Source organism: Echinops telfairi, unplaced genomic scaffold (genome assembly GCF_000313985.2).
Source record: "Echinops telfairi isolate 266 unplaced genomic scaffold, ASM31398v2 ScPeMD7_7457;HRSCAF=8495, whole genome shotgun sequence".
NCBI lineage: Eukaryota > Metazoa > Chordata > Mammalia > Afrosoricida > Tenrecidae > Echinops > Echinops telfairi.
The window spans coordinates 32,510,047-32,526,251 of NW_022111357.1; the positions used below are offsets into that span (position 1 = coordinate 32,510,047).

The 16,205-nt window shown below is 41.7% G+C and overlaps 1 protein-coding gene and 1 non-coding gene across 2 annotated transcripts in view; one reads left to right on the forward strand and one right to left on the reverse strand.

Annotated features, from left to right (window-relative positions):
- The window catches only part of VPS13D (vacuolar protein sorting 13 homolog D), a 280,525-nt gene that overhangs the window by 153,685 nt on the left and 110,635 nt on the right, over window positions 1-16,205 (reverse strand). Inside the window, exons 40-47 of the mRNA XM_045298953.1 lie at window positions 14,602-14,704; window positions 13,100-13,252; window positions 10,107-10,242; window positions 8,635-8,682; window positions 6,649-6,799; window positions 6,260-6,470; window positions 2,706-2,953; window positions 268-463 (exon numbers count right to left, since the gene is read on the reverse strand). Of these exons, the coding sequence (XP_045154888.1) occupies window positions 268-463; window positions 2,706-2,953; window positions 6,260-6,470; window positions 6,649-6,799; window positions 8,635-8,682; window positions 10,107-10,242; window positions 13,100-13,252; window positions 14,602-14,704 (1,246 nt within the window). The remainder of the gene's footprint in view (window positions 1-267; window positions 464-2,705; window positions 2,954-6,259; window positions 6,471-6,648; window positions 6,800-8,634; window positions 8,683-10,106; window positions 10,243-13,099; window positions 13,253-14,601; window positions 14,705-16,205) is intronic.
- On the forward strand, window positions 13,433-13,539 carry LOC115872824. The gene has a single exon (XR_004048062.1). It is a non-coding gene; the product is annotated as a U6 spliceosomal RNA (small nuclear RNA).

Consider the following 16,205-nt stretch of genomic DNA (forward strand, 5'->3'; position numbering starts at 1 on the left):
CAAGACACACGCAAATGGTAAAAGCGGGAGAAAACAGAAATCATCAAGGGGGAAATGGTGAAAACTGAATGTATCTAGTGAGCTTAGTTCATTGTCTAAAAAATGACAGCTTTGACCATGATTAAGCCTCTATTATGGAAGCAGGAAAGTTTCAGCAGATTAGACTGTTGAAGTAATCTATTTGCATTGGCTCCATTTAGTTAGTTGAGCAAATAAATCTGAATTCCCATGACCACAGCTAAAGGTCTGCTCGATCAGCCCCTGTACATACCTGTTTTGTTAATCAACCAGTAGGGAGCAGAAATGAAGATCTTTAAGGATCCCTCTGCCCTGCACACAATCCGGATGGTAAGGCTGAGCTGCCGACGGTTGATGTCATAGAGTCGCATTCTCACCATGTAGTTTTGGGTTCCAGGTGGAATGAGTAATTCCTTACAAAGCGGGAAATTCTCCAGCGAGACCCCTAGAAAAAAAATATTGTCTTTCTGCATCCTCCTCTTATTTTCCCAAAATAGGCCATAGTCAAACTCAATTGGCTCTAGTTTCTTCTTTGGAAAAACCACTAGCTATATTCCTAACTGTGTGTGTGTTATGTATGTGTGTAGGTACACACACACACACACACACACACACCGTTCTGTTATACATGAGGTTGCTATCAGTCGGAACTGATCGAGATGGCAACTAACAAACATATGTAACAGGTTAAAAACAAAACAAACAAACAAACAAAATACTCATTACATTGCCATTGTCCTCTAGCTAGAGTTAAGCATACACATGAAGCAAGCCAGAGGGTCTAAAAGTCATAGTAGGACACCTAAGCTGCATAATTGGAAGGAAGTTATCAATAATCACTATAATGATGAGGTTGTAGCAGGGTGGGACAACAGTTGTTATACTGTTGTTATACTGTTATAAAGTTGCGCAAGTCAGAACTGACTCAATGGCAACTAACAACACGAGCAACCATACATCAGGCCCTGTGCCGGGTACCGAATGCAGTAACTGCAAGCAGAGGGGAAGAGCCGAGCTTCTGCAGCCAAACGGCCTGGCGTCAAATCTTCAGGCTGCCCTTAGTAGATGTGTGACGTGGGACAAGCAAGGCTGTTATTAAAGTGAAGTTGCACACAAACCCTGACCCTGAAGAGAGAGGATGCAGCGAAACACAGCAGCAAGAAAGTAGGAGGACACCTCCATTTTATCCACTTAGCTCAATAAAGATTTGTTGAACAAATATAATAGAAATCTATTTAACCACCAGAACAAAGTCTAATTTTTTGTTAGAATGTACAACTAGCATTGCACTATTTTTCTTTTCTAAATTGAGGCCAAGGGTTTATATAGCTATTGAAATATAAGCGTGTCAATAGGGGACCCATTGTAAGCTGAATGAAAATAATAGATACGGAGCTACTGTGACAATCCAAGGAAATATTATAGTGAAAGCACTCTGCAAACTATAAAAAGAAAAATATATCTTAGTGTTTCTAGGTGGTGGCACTGATGGGTAAGCATCAGACTGTACCACAAGGTCAGTGCTTCAAACCCAACATACGCTCCTCGGAGTAGAGATGAGGCCATCCTAATCCTGTAAAGATTACAGTCACAGAAATCCTATAGAGGGTCGCTATGAATCAGAAGCATCTCAAACAGTAGGTTTGGATATAACACAATGCCTGCTAACTAGAAGTCGGTGGTTGGAATCTGCTCTCTTAAAAGTTAGTTAAAAACATCCCTATAGGAGCCGTTCCACTCTGCCATGTACAGTTGCTGCAAGACAGTTCCGGAAGAATCTCTTTGTTTTGAGTACAGCGTATAAGATTCTCTAACCTGGCTTCAACCACCCCTACGACTGAAAATCACTTTTCACTCATAAACACTCCAAACCTCAATTTCTTCATTAATATGGGCCAGATAACTACCTGTTGCGCTGTAAGAATTACATAAGATCATGTATGTGAAAGTGCTTGGCATGCAGCCCAGAGTATAGTACATGTTTATGCTTACTTACTAGATGATTCCCCTTCCCTGAAACAGAATGGCATAGGACTTTGTTCATTGCCCGAACAGGTAAGTACTCTACTTAGAGCTGAAAGGCCAGAGGTTTATACCCACTCTGAGGCTCCTCTGAAACCAGGCCTGGAGATCTGGTCCCAAATGGAAAACCCTATGGCGTTATTCTCAGAATCAACTTGACGGCAACCAACAAGAACCGGGTGAGGAGAAAGTCTGATTGTAAAAGGTTCAACGGCTTCCCTACAATCACACAGGAATCCTGGTGGCGTAGTGGGCCACGTGCTGGGCTGCTAACTAGAGTCGGTCAGCAGTTAGAACACGGCCTCGGAAAGCCCCAGGGACAGTTCTGGCCTATCTATGGGTCGCTATGAGTTGGAATCGACTCCATGGGAGTGAGCTTGGTTGTAGTCACACACACTTTCTGAGGAACATAAGAAAAGGGCTCTGGTGAGTGCTTCCCCTGTGAATCTTGCGCAGTTGTTCCATTTTGCCTTTACATAATTTTCTTAGATTTTTAAAGCTCCTTTAATTCCTTTGAGCTAGGTTACTGAGATATTACACATGCCACATTTACTCCATGATATCTACAAGATATTCACAAAATGAAGTATTTATAAAATGTACCCAACAACATCACTGTAATTTTTACAGCATTATTATAAACAAGCCCGTGATGACTTCCTTACCCAGTTCAATGTTCTGGGATGTGTCAGCTGTGTGGAGAGCTGCTTCTTTGCCAGGTTTTAAGGTCCCATTAATGGGCATCCCTTTAACATAAAAATCGAGTTCACAAGGCAGTAAGTTGCATAGGACCACGGTTGGCAAGAGGTAAATGGTATGCCCCGGCTGTCTGAAAATCTGTTTAGCACTGTCAGAAAATATACTCGAGGGCATGTAATCTGGATAATTCTCTTTCTTTATAGCGACACAAAACCTAGAGAGAAACACAAAATGGCGTGAAAACCATCAGCTTATTTTGAAAAGCTTGAATTTTCCCCCCCTAAGCTATAAATAAGAAAATATATCAAAATGGTTCAATTAATTCAGGAAGATATTTATAATCTTTAATCCAAATACATTCATTGAGGTATACTATGTAATAAAATGTGTTATTCTGAACATGTTCAGTTTTATATTGAACAATTTATATATACACCTATAACCACCAAACATAAGGACGCCTCAGGACTGGGCAGCATTCCTTCTATTGTGCAGAGGGTTGCTATGAGTGGGAACCGACCCAATGGTCCCTAACCACAACCTCCACTACCGCTATCCAAACAAATAAGAGAGTATTTTGTTTACCCCGGAAAATGTCCTCGTGTCCCTTTTTCATTCATATCTTCTCCCATCATTCAAGCAACCACTTTTTGATAGTTTGTCCTATTCTTGTTTCCCTGTTCACTATGGCTTCTCCTGCTCTTGAACTGTAAATAAATGGAGCATGCAGCGTGTACCACTCTTTACGTCTGGATCCTCGTGCACTAAAACTCAACTGTAATCATTCAAGCCACAACCATTAGTCTCCGTTCAACAAGAGAGGCAGGGGAGCATGGAATGAGAGAAGGAAATGGAATGTGTGGCTAATTGCCTCCAACAATAATTGCCACCTTGGCCATGAAACCAGAAGAACTAGAAGATGCCTGGCTACCATTACTGAACATTTTAATCAAATATTCTATCGAAAAATCCAGATTAAAAAGGGAGAGGGGGAAAAAAAGGGAAAAAATGCAAAACAGAATTTCAAATTCTCATGGAATTCAATTTCATGGAGAATAGATGAATCCCTCAAACCTACTGCCCTGAGATCATCCTTAAAGGTAAAGCTTGTTTAGAAAACAATGATGGCAACATATGCACAAGTGTGCTTGATAAAATTGATGGATTGTGATAAGAGATGTAAGAGCCCCCAATAAAATGATCTTAGAAAAAAGTGGAAAGGTAAATTATTTGAAAAAAATAAACATTATTATTAATAAAACTCTGAAATTACAATTACACCTTTTAAAAAAAGTTAGACCAAAAACATCCTTGAAGTTTTCTCAGAGCCAAACAAGAGGTTTGCTGAACAAGTCAAGACTACATGCCTTGAGCACTGTGCTCTTTTAAGATCTATCTGCTGGGGCTCTTTGAGAGCAACAACTTGAAAGATTAGATAAGAAAATTAGGAGGCAATGTGTTTATATTCAGGAAAGAGTAGCAACTTGGAAAAGGAGGCCGAGAACAGAGCACAATTCAAAGAATACAATCTATGTCAATGAAGTACAGATGTAGAAATTGTTGAATTGGTGCATGGGCTACTGTGAATATTCTCTATAACAACAAATTTTTTTTTCCAAAAATTTTAATTTTTAAAAAACTACTATATCAGCAGCATATCCTTTTTCTTTTTTATCATATACTTTTATTGGGGCTCTTACATCTCTTATCACAATTCATATATTCATCCTTTGTGTCGAGCACATTTGCACATCATCATTTTCAAAGCATTCTCTTCCCACGTGAGCCGCTGATATCAGCTCCCCATTTCTTCCCCCTTTCTCCCCCATCCATCCTTCCTCATGAACCCTTGATTAAGTTATACATTATTATTTTCATCTTACATGGTCCTCCATCACCCCTAACCCACTTTTCCATTGTTTGTCCCCCTGAGAGGGGGTTATAGGTTGATCCTGTGGCCCATTCCACCTTTCTACCCCCACCCTCCCCTAATCCTCCTATCTACTCTCGTTGTGGGCCCTGACTGGTTTATCTATACTGGATTCCCTGTGTTTCAGGCTCTTATCTGTAGCAGTGTGCACGTTCTGGTCTAATTTGTAAGGTAGAATTGGGGTCATGATAGTGGGGTGAAGGAAGCACTAAAGACCTAGAGGAAAATCATGTGTTTCATCGGTGCTATACTACACTCCGACTGGCTCATCTCTTCCCTGTGACCCCTCTGTGAGGGGATGTCCAATTGTCTACAGATGGGCATTGGGTCTCTACTCCATGTAGGTCCTCCCGCCCTTCACATTGGGTATGATTTTGTTCTGGGTCTTAGATGTCTGCTACCTGATCCCATCGACACCTCATGATCACAGTGCCTACTAGTATATACCATTTTAGGGATTTGCCAATCTTCATGTATCTATTATGCTGTTGAGAGCCTTGTGAGTTGCTTCCAGTTTAGGGGTAACATGAACATTTTTACACATCTTTTTTTTACAGATGAGGCGGAAGTCAAATACTTTTCATTTCTCTTAGGAGTGAAACTACTTGGGTCAAAAAAAGAAAAGAAAAGAAACTACTGGGTCATAGGGTCTTAAATTTTTACAGAAACAACCAAACATTTTCCCCCAAGTGGTTGTACCACTTTAGATTCCCACCAGCTATAAACATACAAGAGCTCTAGTTGACCAACACCCTTGTCAACATTTGATACTGTCAGTCTTTCAATGTTAGCCATTCTAGAGAGTAAAGTTACTCACTAGAATCTGATTTGCATTCTCCTGGTAATTAATGATATGGAGAATCTTTTCATGTGTCTACCGGCCATTTGTATATCTTCTCCTGTAAGTTCAAATACTTTGTAAATTCTTAAGGTTTTTTTAATCCTTTTATTGTTTATTTTTAGAAATCTCTCATAAATTCCACATAAATAATATTTATTCAAATTCTGTGGCTGCTCTACTCATTTTCTTTCATAAAAACGTATAGCCTTGGAAGTGCTATGAGCAGTTCTACTATGTCCTATGTGGTTGATATGAGTCAACTCAATTTTGAGTGATGGTTACATGGTTTTATAAAAGTCCCAAGAAAGTCAGCACTAGGTGCATGAACCTTCAAATTCCTTGGAAATCTCTCATTTAAAAACTCATAAGCCCAAGATTTTGATTCCCATTTTGGGAAAGAGACTAGCTTTGTGTTGGTGTTACTGTTTTTCCCTCTTTACATGTCTTCTCTCTGTGTGTGAGGAATGTATTTGTTAATTGTTTCTCCATAAATATTATGTAACAAGCAACTTCCCCTTGAAAACTTATTTTTAATTGTGGTGAAAACAAACACAAAATATTCACAATTCACCACTTTCTTTATGTATATCTTATGAACTCTTTAACATATGAACATAAGAAATAAGAATGGTAGGGTTTTACATAGGTGCAACTGACTAGCTAATGTCCATTGAGAAAAACTGCTAATAGAGTCGACCTGAAAGGCGGGGCAAGGGTAATATTTACACGGCGCTGTTGGAGGTGCATACCTGAAGAACCGGTTCTTTTCCGTGTCCACAGAGTGGCATTCTCGCTTGCTGCTACTGACTTCCATGGTCTTCACTACATTGGTCCAGTGAATGGGAGCCTTGCAGAAGAAAACACCAAATCCTTTGGGTCGAGCCTGTAGCCTCCAAGAAGTGAGATGTAAAGGCACGGCAAATGCATCCCCTGGCATGATGGCTGGAAGCACCACTGGCTCTGTCACAGAAACAAGCCTGAGTTAGCACTGGAGGCAATGGCCCTCCTCCCCAAAGATAACAGCGCTCGGGATAAGGAAGACAGGAGCATGCACTGACTGCTTCGGGAGAAAGGGCCCTGAAAACAGTCAGTAAATGTTTATCAAGCATTTACTTTCATCTAGACATTCTGAACATACTGTCTGGAGCTGAAGGGCTATCCAGTCTTAGTTCCATTGGTGTCTCGAGTCTGTTCCTGACAATAAGGGCTGAACGGACAGTGATCACTTTCCGAGCACTGCCTTCCATGGTCACCGCAAATACCACCCGGACAGGTGGGAGAGACGAGAACTAGGGAAAAGAGAAAAAGAACATGGCTATGCTTTGGGGGGGAAAGCAAACAAACAAAAAACACGTAAAGCATATCACTAGTGCACAGAATGCCTAAATCAAAAGCATCTTTTTATGACGAGAGCCTCCAGTGGAAGGGTAGCCATTAAACCTTAAAACAGGTCAGCTTTAATGGAAATAAACATCCTACACTCACACTATTAACAAGAGCCAATTTAACCATTCATATCTTCTAAAATTATATACTCAGATGTGACAGCACAACATGTATCACAATGAAAAATAGTCCTGGGCCTCGAGGCACATTATAAAGAATCTAACCTAAGAAAGTGATAATCAAAATTTCCAAACTTCCTATAATTTATAATTTAGTAAGATTATCGGAGAGAGGTTCACCTTCATTCATACTGCCCTAGGGTCCTGTCCTTAGGAAATTGTGAACAGGACTTATTTCCAACTCTCCTGGAGAGCATATGATGTTCACCCAAAACAACTACAGGGAAAGGTCAGAAGCATTTCAGCAGGATTTTGCAAAACCTTATAAAGAGTTCCCTGTGTTTGGTATGCACAGTATACCAAACAGTACCAAATAAGAATCCACCCTCCTCCCAGCCTGGCCCCATCCCAATGCCCCAAAGTCTACTCTCTAGATGCAGACACTATTAGACGACAAGCCGAGAGGAAATCCAACTCTTATATTTTAAAGAACTTTCAAAACAAGCCTCTCATTCTTCACAGTAACGTTCTGAGTTCTGCTCTGTAATCACTCTTATATAAGCAGGACATCAAGGCTCAGAAACGCAATATAATGAATGGAAACTTATTTTTGATCTTGGGTTACAGCCACTACTTTCTTCTTTCCATATGTTCATCCACACAATCAATGGATACATTTTGTACTACAGCAAGGTGCCAGAAAATTCATATACATATTTCTACATTAGGTTCACCAAAGAGAGTTTCTAAAACTATTACTTTCAGAGTAAGCGTACACAACATGCTGACAATGCTTTTGTATTGGGGAAACAAATGGCTCCACAGCCAGGTTTTTCGTACTGCCAACGTTTTACTAAAACAAACAGTATGTGGAAACCAACCTACTCAAACAACAAAATGAAGAGCTCCATGTTTTGAACCAAGACTTCCAGAAAGCCCAGATGAAAGAGCCAACCATCATTTTCTGGAGTGTTTTCAGAGGGAACAATTCTGAGCACAATTATCACCAGGGTTCAAGCTCTGCTGAGCCAGTGCAACAACACCAAGGCCCAAGAACAATCGTTTTAAATCTGGCAGTTGTTGCTTCCAGGCCAGCCTGAAATTTCACATTTCAAAATCTATACTCCTCAGGGAGAAATTATAAACAGAAACCCAAATAAAGCATGTTTAAAGTCATCATATGATGAATTTTCAAGAGTCAAAAGAAGGGTAATAGGTGAGGGTCTTGCTATTATTCATTCTTACTTTTAGGATCATTGGGCCCAACCCTATGGAATCCATATAGCCCTGAAGGGGTTAATTCCTATTTGAACTTAGAAAGAAAAGGCGCCCTGAGAGACAACATGTGCCTTTTCCCCTCCTTCCCAGTACAACTGAGTTTCACGTGCCAATTAAAGTGAAAAGCACTGTTTCGCAAGTTCCTGTAAAAGGAAGGCAATCACTAATCAAAGAGTCAAGATCAATTGCAATAAAAAATACGCCCGCTGCTCTTTCAGAAGTATATATTAAAATAGCAAATGTTTTGTTACATACATATTTAGCACAAATAAAAAGAGAAGCAAAGCTATGTGGTGTACAGTCAAACAGATATCATCGGGGGAACAGAAAATCATACTCACATAAACCTGGGGATGGATAATATTTGTTCGGCTGCTCGGGCTGCCAATCTAAGAAAGAGTCCAAAAGCCAGAGAGTTAACACAGACCTAAGAAAACAGACATCACTAAATTCATTTGCTGGAAAGGAGGGCGAGAGTTTACACACGCTGGTAATATGGCCTGTGATGCAGCTAACCCATCTTATCTCTGGAGGCAGGCTTGAAAAGCAGGGCTGTATTTGTTCTAACAACACCCAAAGTATTGAAAACACGAGTCCATTTCAAAGATATCTATGAGGCAGGGTACAGTTAGTTTTTTCATTGACATGGATTTGGAGGAAAAAGTAATGAAGAAAAAAGGCCGTTTTCAATCCAAGAAACTTCAGGAGTCAGAGAGAAACACTGGACATGAACACTTGGAGAACAGCCTTTCTCTAGAATCTCTCTCATGAAGAAAGCAAGCCTGAGGAGATCTTGCCTTTCTTACTTGTTACTGACCACCCCAAACCCATTGCACGATGACGATTGGGCAAGAGCATCAGCAGTGCCTACATCACTCGGGAATTGTTTTCATGACACACATCAGGGAATGCTACCTGTGTTTCTCCCAGGCTGCCTTCCAGCCGGAGGCTGAGCTAAAGCTGGGGCAGGAGTATATGAGGTGTGCATGATCAGAAAAGAAGTGACCTGGGACATGTGTCCTAGTGTGGGGACACAGAGTCAGAGGAATCAAGGAACAGTATTACAAGAAAGGTAAAGGAGACAGTATATGAAGGAAAGTCGACTGCTCCTGGAGGACTAGAATGCTACCACTCAGGCCAGCTGCGTAGGAAATGGGTCTGCCCAGGGGAGAGCTTATGTGCTAATGCCAAGTTAAACCCAGATTTTCTACTGAAATTAACTGCGGTTGGGCTTATCTCCATGTTGATCTCCGATGTTCATGACAGAACTGAATAACCTGCAGCCTACATGTTGCCGTCAAGTTCATTCCAGCTCATGGCCACCCTCTAGGGCAGAGCAGAACTGTCCCCGTAAGGTTTCCAATCGTTACTGAAGCAGAGTGCCACATCATCCGCCTGCCATGCAGTTGGTTAGAACGGCCACCAAGCACTTAACCACTGTGCCACCAAGGCTCTTACTCTTCAGTCAAGGGGAAATAAGAATAAGAACACTCCACTAGAGCAGGGGTCAGCCAACTGCTGCTCTCAAGCCATAGGGGGCTCTTTCAATAACGTACACATAGCTCTGAAGTAAAACTGAAAATAAAAACAAAATTAGCATAGTTTCATTTTCAGATAATGGTGATTTCTTTTGTTTGTTAAAAAAAAAAAGTAATTCTGGCTCTTGAAATGTATTTCGGGACAAGATTGGCTCTTCCATCCCAAAAGTTGCCCAACCCCTGCACTCAAGCAAGGCTTAATTGTTTGATAGTCTGGCTGTACGGGCTGTGGCCACAGCACAATGGCGTATTAAATACCCATTCTCTTCACACACCGTGGAAGAAGAGGAATTCTTATCTGGAGCTGCATATCGGAAAAAGGTCCCGACTTTGTCCACAGACACTGGGCTCACTTGTTCCCAGCCGTTGACTCTCACTTGCAGTTGATGGATCCGGAGGTCGTGGGTGTGTCTAGCAGGCAAGAGAGAGAAAGCCACATTACACACACACTCAAGAAGGGACAAAAAGGACCAGCAAAGTCTCTACATGGATTTACTATACCATAAAAATCCAATTGGATACCCCTTCAGATAATTGCATAATGCAAAGGAAATCAAGACAATCTTTTCACTGGTTTTTGCACTTAGTTACTCCACAGATAGGAAGATTTGTAAGGCCTGAGCAAGACTGCAGGGCCTTCTACCTGCCACTGCAAAAGCCACACAAATCTTATACACTAGCTCGTGTCTCTCCCCCCCAGCCCCACACCAATCTCTATAAAATAATGACATCAGCTAAAGTCATTTCAATAGGATGGTAAACAGATGCTGTGCTGGCAATTTAACCATCTGACCACACCCTTGGAAATGCATAAAACAACTCCTTGGTTCCTTTGTTGAGTATCCTCCTTCACTTAGCACCACAGCACATTGGTTGGCTTCAGCCCCACATGACTGCAGACGGGCTTCTAGTGAGACAGGCTCTAGGAGCTTTAGGGCTGAGGTGCTCAGACAAGATTGGAGCAGAAGGCAGTGGGCAGAACAGGAGGAGTAAGAGGAAATTGCACATTTAATTCTATTTTCGATTTTGCCTAATTCAAGCCAGAAGCCTGAAATGGGGAACTGGATTTACGGTGGACATGACAAGAAGAGGAGAGGGGATGGGGGTCCAGTGTGCCAAAGGGAGGGGGGGAAGCCGAGGAAGACATTTATTCTGATAAATTCAAGCAGCACAGTAGAACATGAAATGTGTTACAAAACATGGAAACCAAAAAACAGAAGTGACAGAGGTCAAAGCCTTTTCTGATACAAGGCAGTCTATTGAGACATACCACCAACTCCTCTAGAGTTTGTTTGTCCAGAGTCTTTGTAGAAGAACAGGAAAAAACTCACCATCTCTAGAAACTCTAGCCTGGTTTCCAAGGGCATGTGCCCAACAGAGTGACTTTTGCTTCAACTTCTTTCACCTCCTACAAAGGCCCCGGGGGCTCGCTTGGATTCCATAGCCTTGCCATTAAGTACAGTGTGTACTGAGTTGAGGGTATACAGAGGGAACTTCTGACTTGGGACCAGGCTTGCATACAACGATTGAAGGTCCTATGAGAAGCCTATGCCTGTAGAAGGCTTGAGCCAAGCTCTTAAATTTCACCTCAGCTTGAAGACAAACAAGAGACTCGAATACAAAGAGGCTTCAAAACATTTGTGGAAAAATTCCATTACCTTTTCCATTTTTTACACTAACTTCTGGTAGCCCTAGGTCTTGAACTCTTAAGCTAGACCAATACTCAATCTTAAATATACTCATAAAAGTAGCCCCTGGTGGCCCAGTGGTTAAGCTAGCTGAAAGGTCAGTGGTTCTAACCCACCAGTCATGCTGTGGGAGAAAGCCGCAGCCATTGACTTCCCTAAAGATTATAGCTTTGGAAACACTACAGGGCACTCCTACTTGCTAAAGGTTTGGAATCACCTTAATGGTAAAAAAACATTTTTTAAAATGTTTTAACCTATTCACTATCCACTAACTAAGAGTCCTTCCATTTTTAAAATACATGCAAACAATGAGAAATTATGTCATCTCTGAGTCATTAATTGGACATAACCTTTTGCATTTAGTTCACTGGGCTGTTCCATGAGTTCTGCTTCGCAGAGTGGGTGATACTGCTCCTGGGAGAGGTGTGCTGAAATGGTCCAGGGGAATTGCAAAAGCAAGTACTTATACTTTAACCTTGATTATGAGCTGTAGCATAAAAGATTTTAATTGCCAGGGGCCACTGATTATTTTTCCCCCTCATAAGCAGGGTGTATGCAAAATAATTTTGTAAACCTATGCTGTACATGAATTATTCTTATCCTTCTTGAATCAGAGAATCTTATCATTACTGGCTTTACTTCCTGAAACTACCTGTTTACTGAAAGTGCATTGTAGCACATATGTATCTTAAAACTGAAATCCACATGATTAATGGATCACCTTTGATGACTCTCTTGCCCTTTCCCCTTGTGCTTGGATTCTGTATCTGCCTCCCGGGGTGGCCACATGTGGCCCACCAACCCTGGGAGCTGTGCCATGCTCCCACTAACCTTGGATCCATGTGACTCTCTACCCAGCAGCCTATGATCTCCCTGCTTCCCTTTTCTGAGTCATCAGCCTGCAGTTACACGAGTCTGAAGAGGGTTCCAGCTAGCATCGTACCCATGGACTTGAGTTGGACTGGCCTGGGATATTCTTCTTGATAAAAATTAACTCCTTGATACATAAAGTTCTTTATTACACATAGGAGTGTCACTGGTTTTGTCTCTCTAGACAACCCAAAGTAACATGATACCTGATTCCTCCCTCTACTCCATCCAGTCCTTTGAAACCAGGAATCGACTTTTATCTCAATGAATCTGCCTATTCCAGATACCTAATATGAAACAGAATCATACATTTGTCCTTTGATGTCTGGCTTATTTCACTTAGTAAAATGCTTTTTACAAGCCCATCCATGTTGTAGCACATCTCAGAACTTTTTGGTGGCCGAATAATATCCTTAGGAGCCCTGGTGGTGTAGTGGTTACACATTGGTCTGTAATCTACAAGGTTTGCAGTTTGAAACCACCAGCAGCTCCAAGGGAGAAAGACAAGGCTTTCTATTCCTGTAAAGAGTTACAGTCTCGAAACTCACAGAGGCGCTGTCCTACAGGGTTGCTATGGATCAGAATCGACTCAATGACAGCATGTATGGTGAGCCACATTTTGTTTATCTGTTCATCTACTGATGGACACGTGTTGTTTGCACCTTTGGGCTAGTATGATTTTTTTAAAGAAAATAATAAACTATATTTACCTGTGTCGTAGCTTTCCTCTTGCTTCAAATTCAAAGGGAATCTCCTCCCCCGTGAGGACTTCTCGCCACTCACTGACATTGTGGCCATCATCAAGAAAGGTCCCATTCTCTTCTGGAACAAGGCCTGGACTCCCACTGTGAGACAATGCAGCCCTGGAACCAAACCAGATGCTATTAGCTATCCTCCCTTTTAACCTCACCCACATCCATCTGTGCGGATTATGTTTTGGGTTTGGAAGAACATTATTTGTGGGGAGAAAGTGGTCTTGGAAGAAGAATACAGAAATGTTCACTTGGAGAGTCATGTACTATTAGTTAAAGAAAATTATGACTGCGCTCGCTTCGGCAGCACATATACTAAAATTGGAACGATACAGAGAAGATTAGCATGGCCCCTGCACAAGGATGACACGCAAATTCGTGAAGCGTTCCATATTAAAAAAAAAAAAAAAAGAAAATTATGACTGAGATGAAAAAAGGAGGCTGAGGAGAAAAGAAAGAAACCCTTTTCTATCTATACTTCCTACCCATGTCTTTATTAGATTTCCCTTTAAACATCAGGATAAGCCAAAAAGGATTACTGAGATTCTGGTTCATACCTGCACCAGACAAAAGATGTTTAGACATGTGTCTCTGATCGGTGGGGGGTTTGCAGGTAAATTCTCTCAGAAATATACTTGTCTTAGGTCTTGTTAAGGTGCCTTTTAAAAATAGGTCCAATTAAAACAGTGGCTTCTGAGGGGATCTGCTGGGCCCATTAAGTTCCCGGTAGAGCGGCTAGCTCAAGTAATGGCAACTGTTTGTTGAACTCCAAAAGGTAAACATGACAGATTTTCTTGAAAGACACAGCATGATCATGGGGCTCACTATGAAGAAGCTTTAAGAAATTCGAAAACTGTATTGGTGAGGAAAAAAGCAGAAAAGTTGTGCTGAGGAATTTTTCCCATCATGGCAGTATATCTGCAAATCCTAGAAGATAATGAGCCTTGGCCTATGAGGACTTTGTTGGTAAACTTTACCCCTCCACCCTACAGCCCTCATCTTATGCCCTTACGCTTCTTTTTATTCCCTAAACTCAGAGAACATTGATTTAAGAAACACAGGGTGTGCGCCCTCCGGGATGTCACAGGAGCATGTTAATGTGGTGCAAGCTGAAGAGCAGAGAATCCTTTGGAGAGAGCTTAGAGAGATGGAACACCCCTTCAAAAGTCCATGCTGAGAAACAAAAGCTTCACATCTGGATACTTCTTTAAAAAAGAAAAGTAAATGGGTCTACAATTCTGTAGCAATACTTTTTTACTTCATCTTGTATAGTGCACCCCAGGATCAAAATCATAATTTGGATATTTCAGATACACTTCTCTGACTATAGATTCTATACAGAACCAGAGCCTCGGTCAGGAACTCCAACACCAAGGCAAGGTACTCATGCGCACACTGCCCTGGCCACAGGCAGCTTCGACGGCAGAGAGGGCACAGGGAGACAGGCTGAGTGCTCCTACCTGGTGGGCGTGGTGGTCAGGGTGGCAAACCACAGAGTGCATCCTGTGTGATTCCGGAGAGCAAAAGGGACAAAGGGCTGCCGGCGCTTGGGGGTTTTCACCTCTGCTAGGAGCAAACAGAAGACGGCTATTAGCACACTCCTCTATCTGAGCACCTAAGATCCTCCCCCTACCTGGAGACACTGCCCCAAACTGCCTCATGGGCAATGGGACTGAAGGTGGAGGGAAAAGGAAACCGCCACAGGTATGTCAAATGGAAGCTCCATGTATTTGCTGCCTGTTAAGGGTTGACTTGGCCCCACCCTCTGAAAACTGGTTGAGAGATAGGACCACCTCTGCCAGACCTTGACCTGCCACTTTCTCTCATGGGCCTTACCCTCCAGAAGAGGCATCAGACTCTGACCCGACTGGAATCGAGAGAGAAACAGAAATGACAAGAACAGGAAATACTCTGTCCTCCAATACTACTTCAAAAGATATAGTCTAAAGAGGTAAACCATATGATAGCCAGATATACCACACATTTATTTAAATGTATCCAAAAGGCCTTTACTTTGATGTTTACTTAAAATTCATTCCCCTGAAGTTACATTATACACATAGGCTCAGATGGGTACAGCAAAATGAAACATGCTTTCTTTGTCTCTAATACTTTTCTTGCTCCCTGAAAAATTAGAGCTTTTACACTATCTGAAAGCTTTTGAAATAAAAATTTAGCTCATGTTTATAATCCCCGTATAACATGTTGGGTACAAGGAAGGCTACAGAAGGAATATAAAAGCTTCTTTTCACATGAACTATGAACAGGGAAACTGCGAAGACATATTGATTACTTGTTGCTGCTGCTGCTGTTGTTGTGAGGTGCCATCAAGTCGGTTCTGACCCAGAGACTTCTGTACAACAGAACAAAATATTGCCTGGTCGTGTGCCATCCTCACAACTGTTGGGATGCTAGAGCCTATTGCAGCCACGGTGTCAGTGCATCTTGTCTAGGATCTTCCTCTTTTTAGCTGCTCAAATTTACCAAGCACGATGTCCTTCTCCAGGGACCAGTCTCTCTTGACACCATGTACAAAGTATGTAAGGCAAAGTCTTACCATTCTTGCCTCTAAGGAGCTATTCTGTTGTACTTCCAAGACAGATCAGTTTGTACTTTTGGCAGTCCATGGTACTTTCAATGTTCTACCTTCAATAGGTTCTACCTTCAGTCTTCCTTACTCAATGTCCAAGTCTTACTTGTATATGAAGCAATGGAAAATACCACAGGTCAGGCCAGGCACACACAGTCCTCAAAGTGACTTCCCTGCTTTTTAACACTTTAAAGAGGCTTTGTGTAGTAGATTTACTCAATACAATGCATCTTTTGATTTCTTGACTGTTGCCTCCATGAGCATTGATTGTAGATTCAAGCACGATGACATCCTTGACAACTTGAATCTTTTCTCCATTCATCATGATGTTACCTATTGGTCCATCATGAGGATTTTGGTTTTCTTGACATGGAGCCATAATCCATAGTGAAGGCTGCAATCCTCGATCTTCATCAACAAGTCCTCCTCACTTTGAGCATGCAAGGCTGTGTCCTCTGCATATTAAAGATTGTT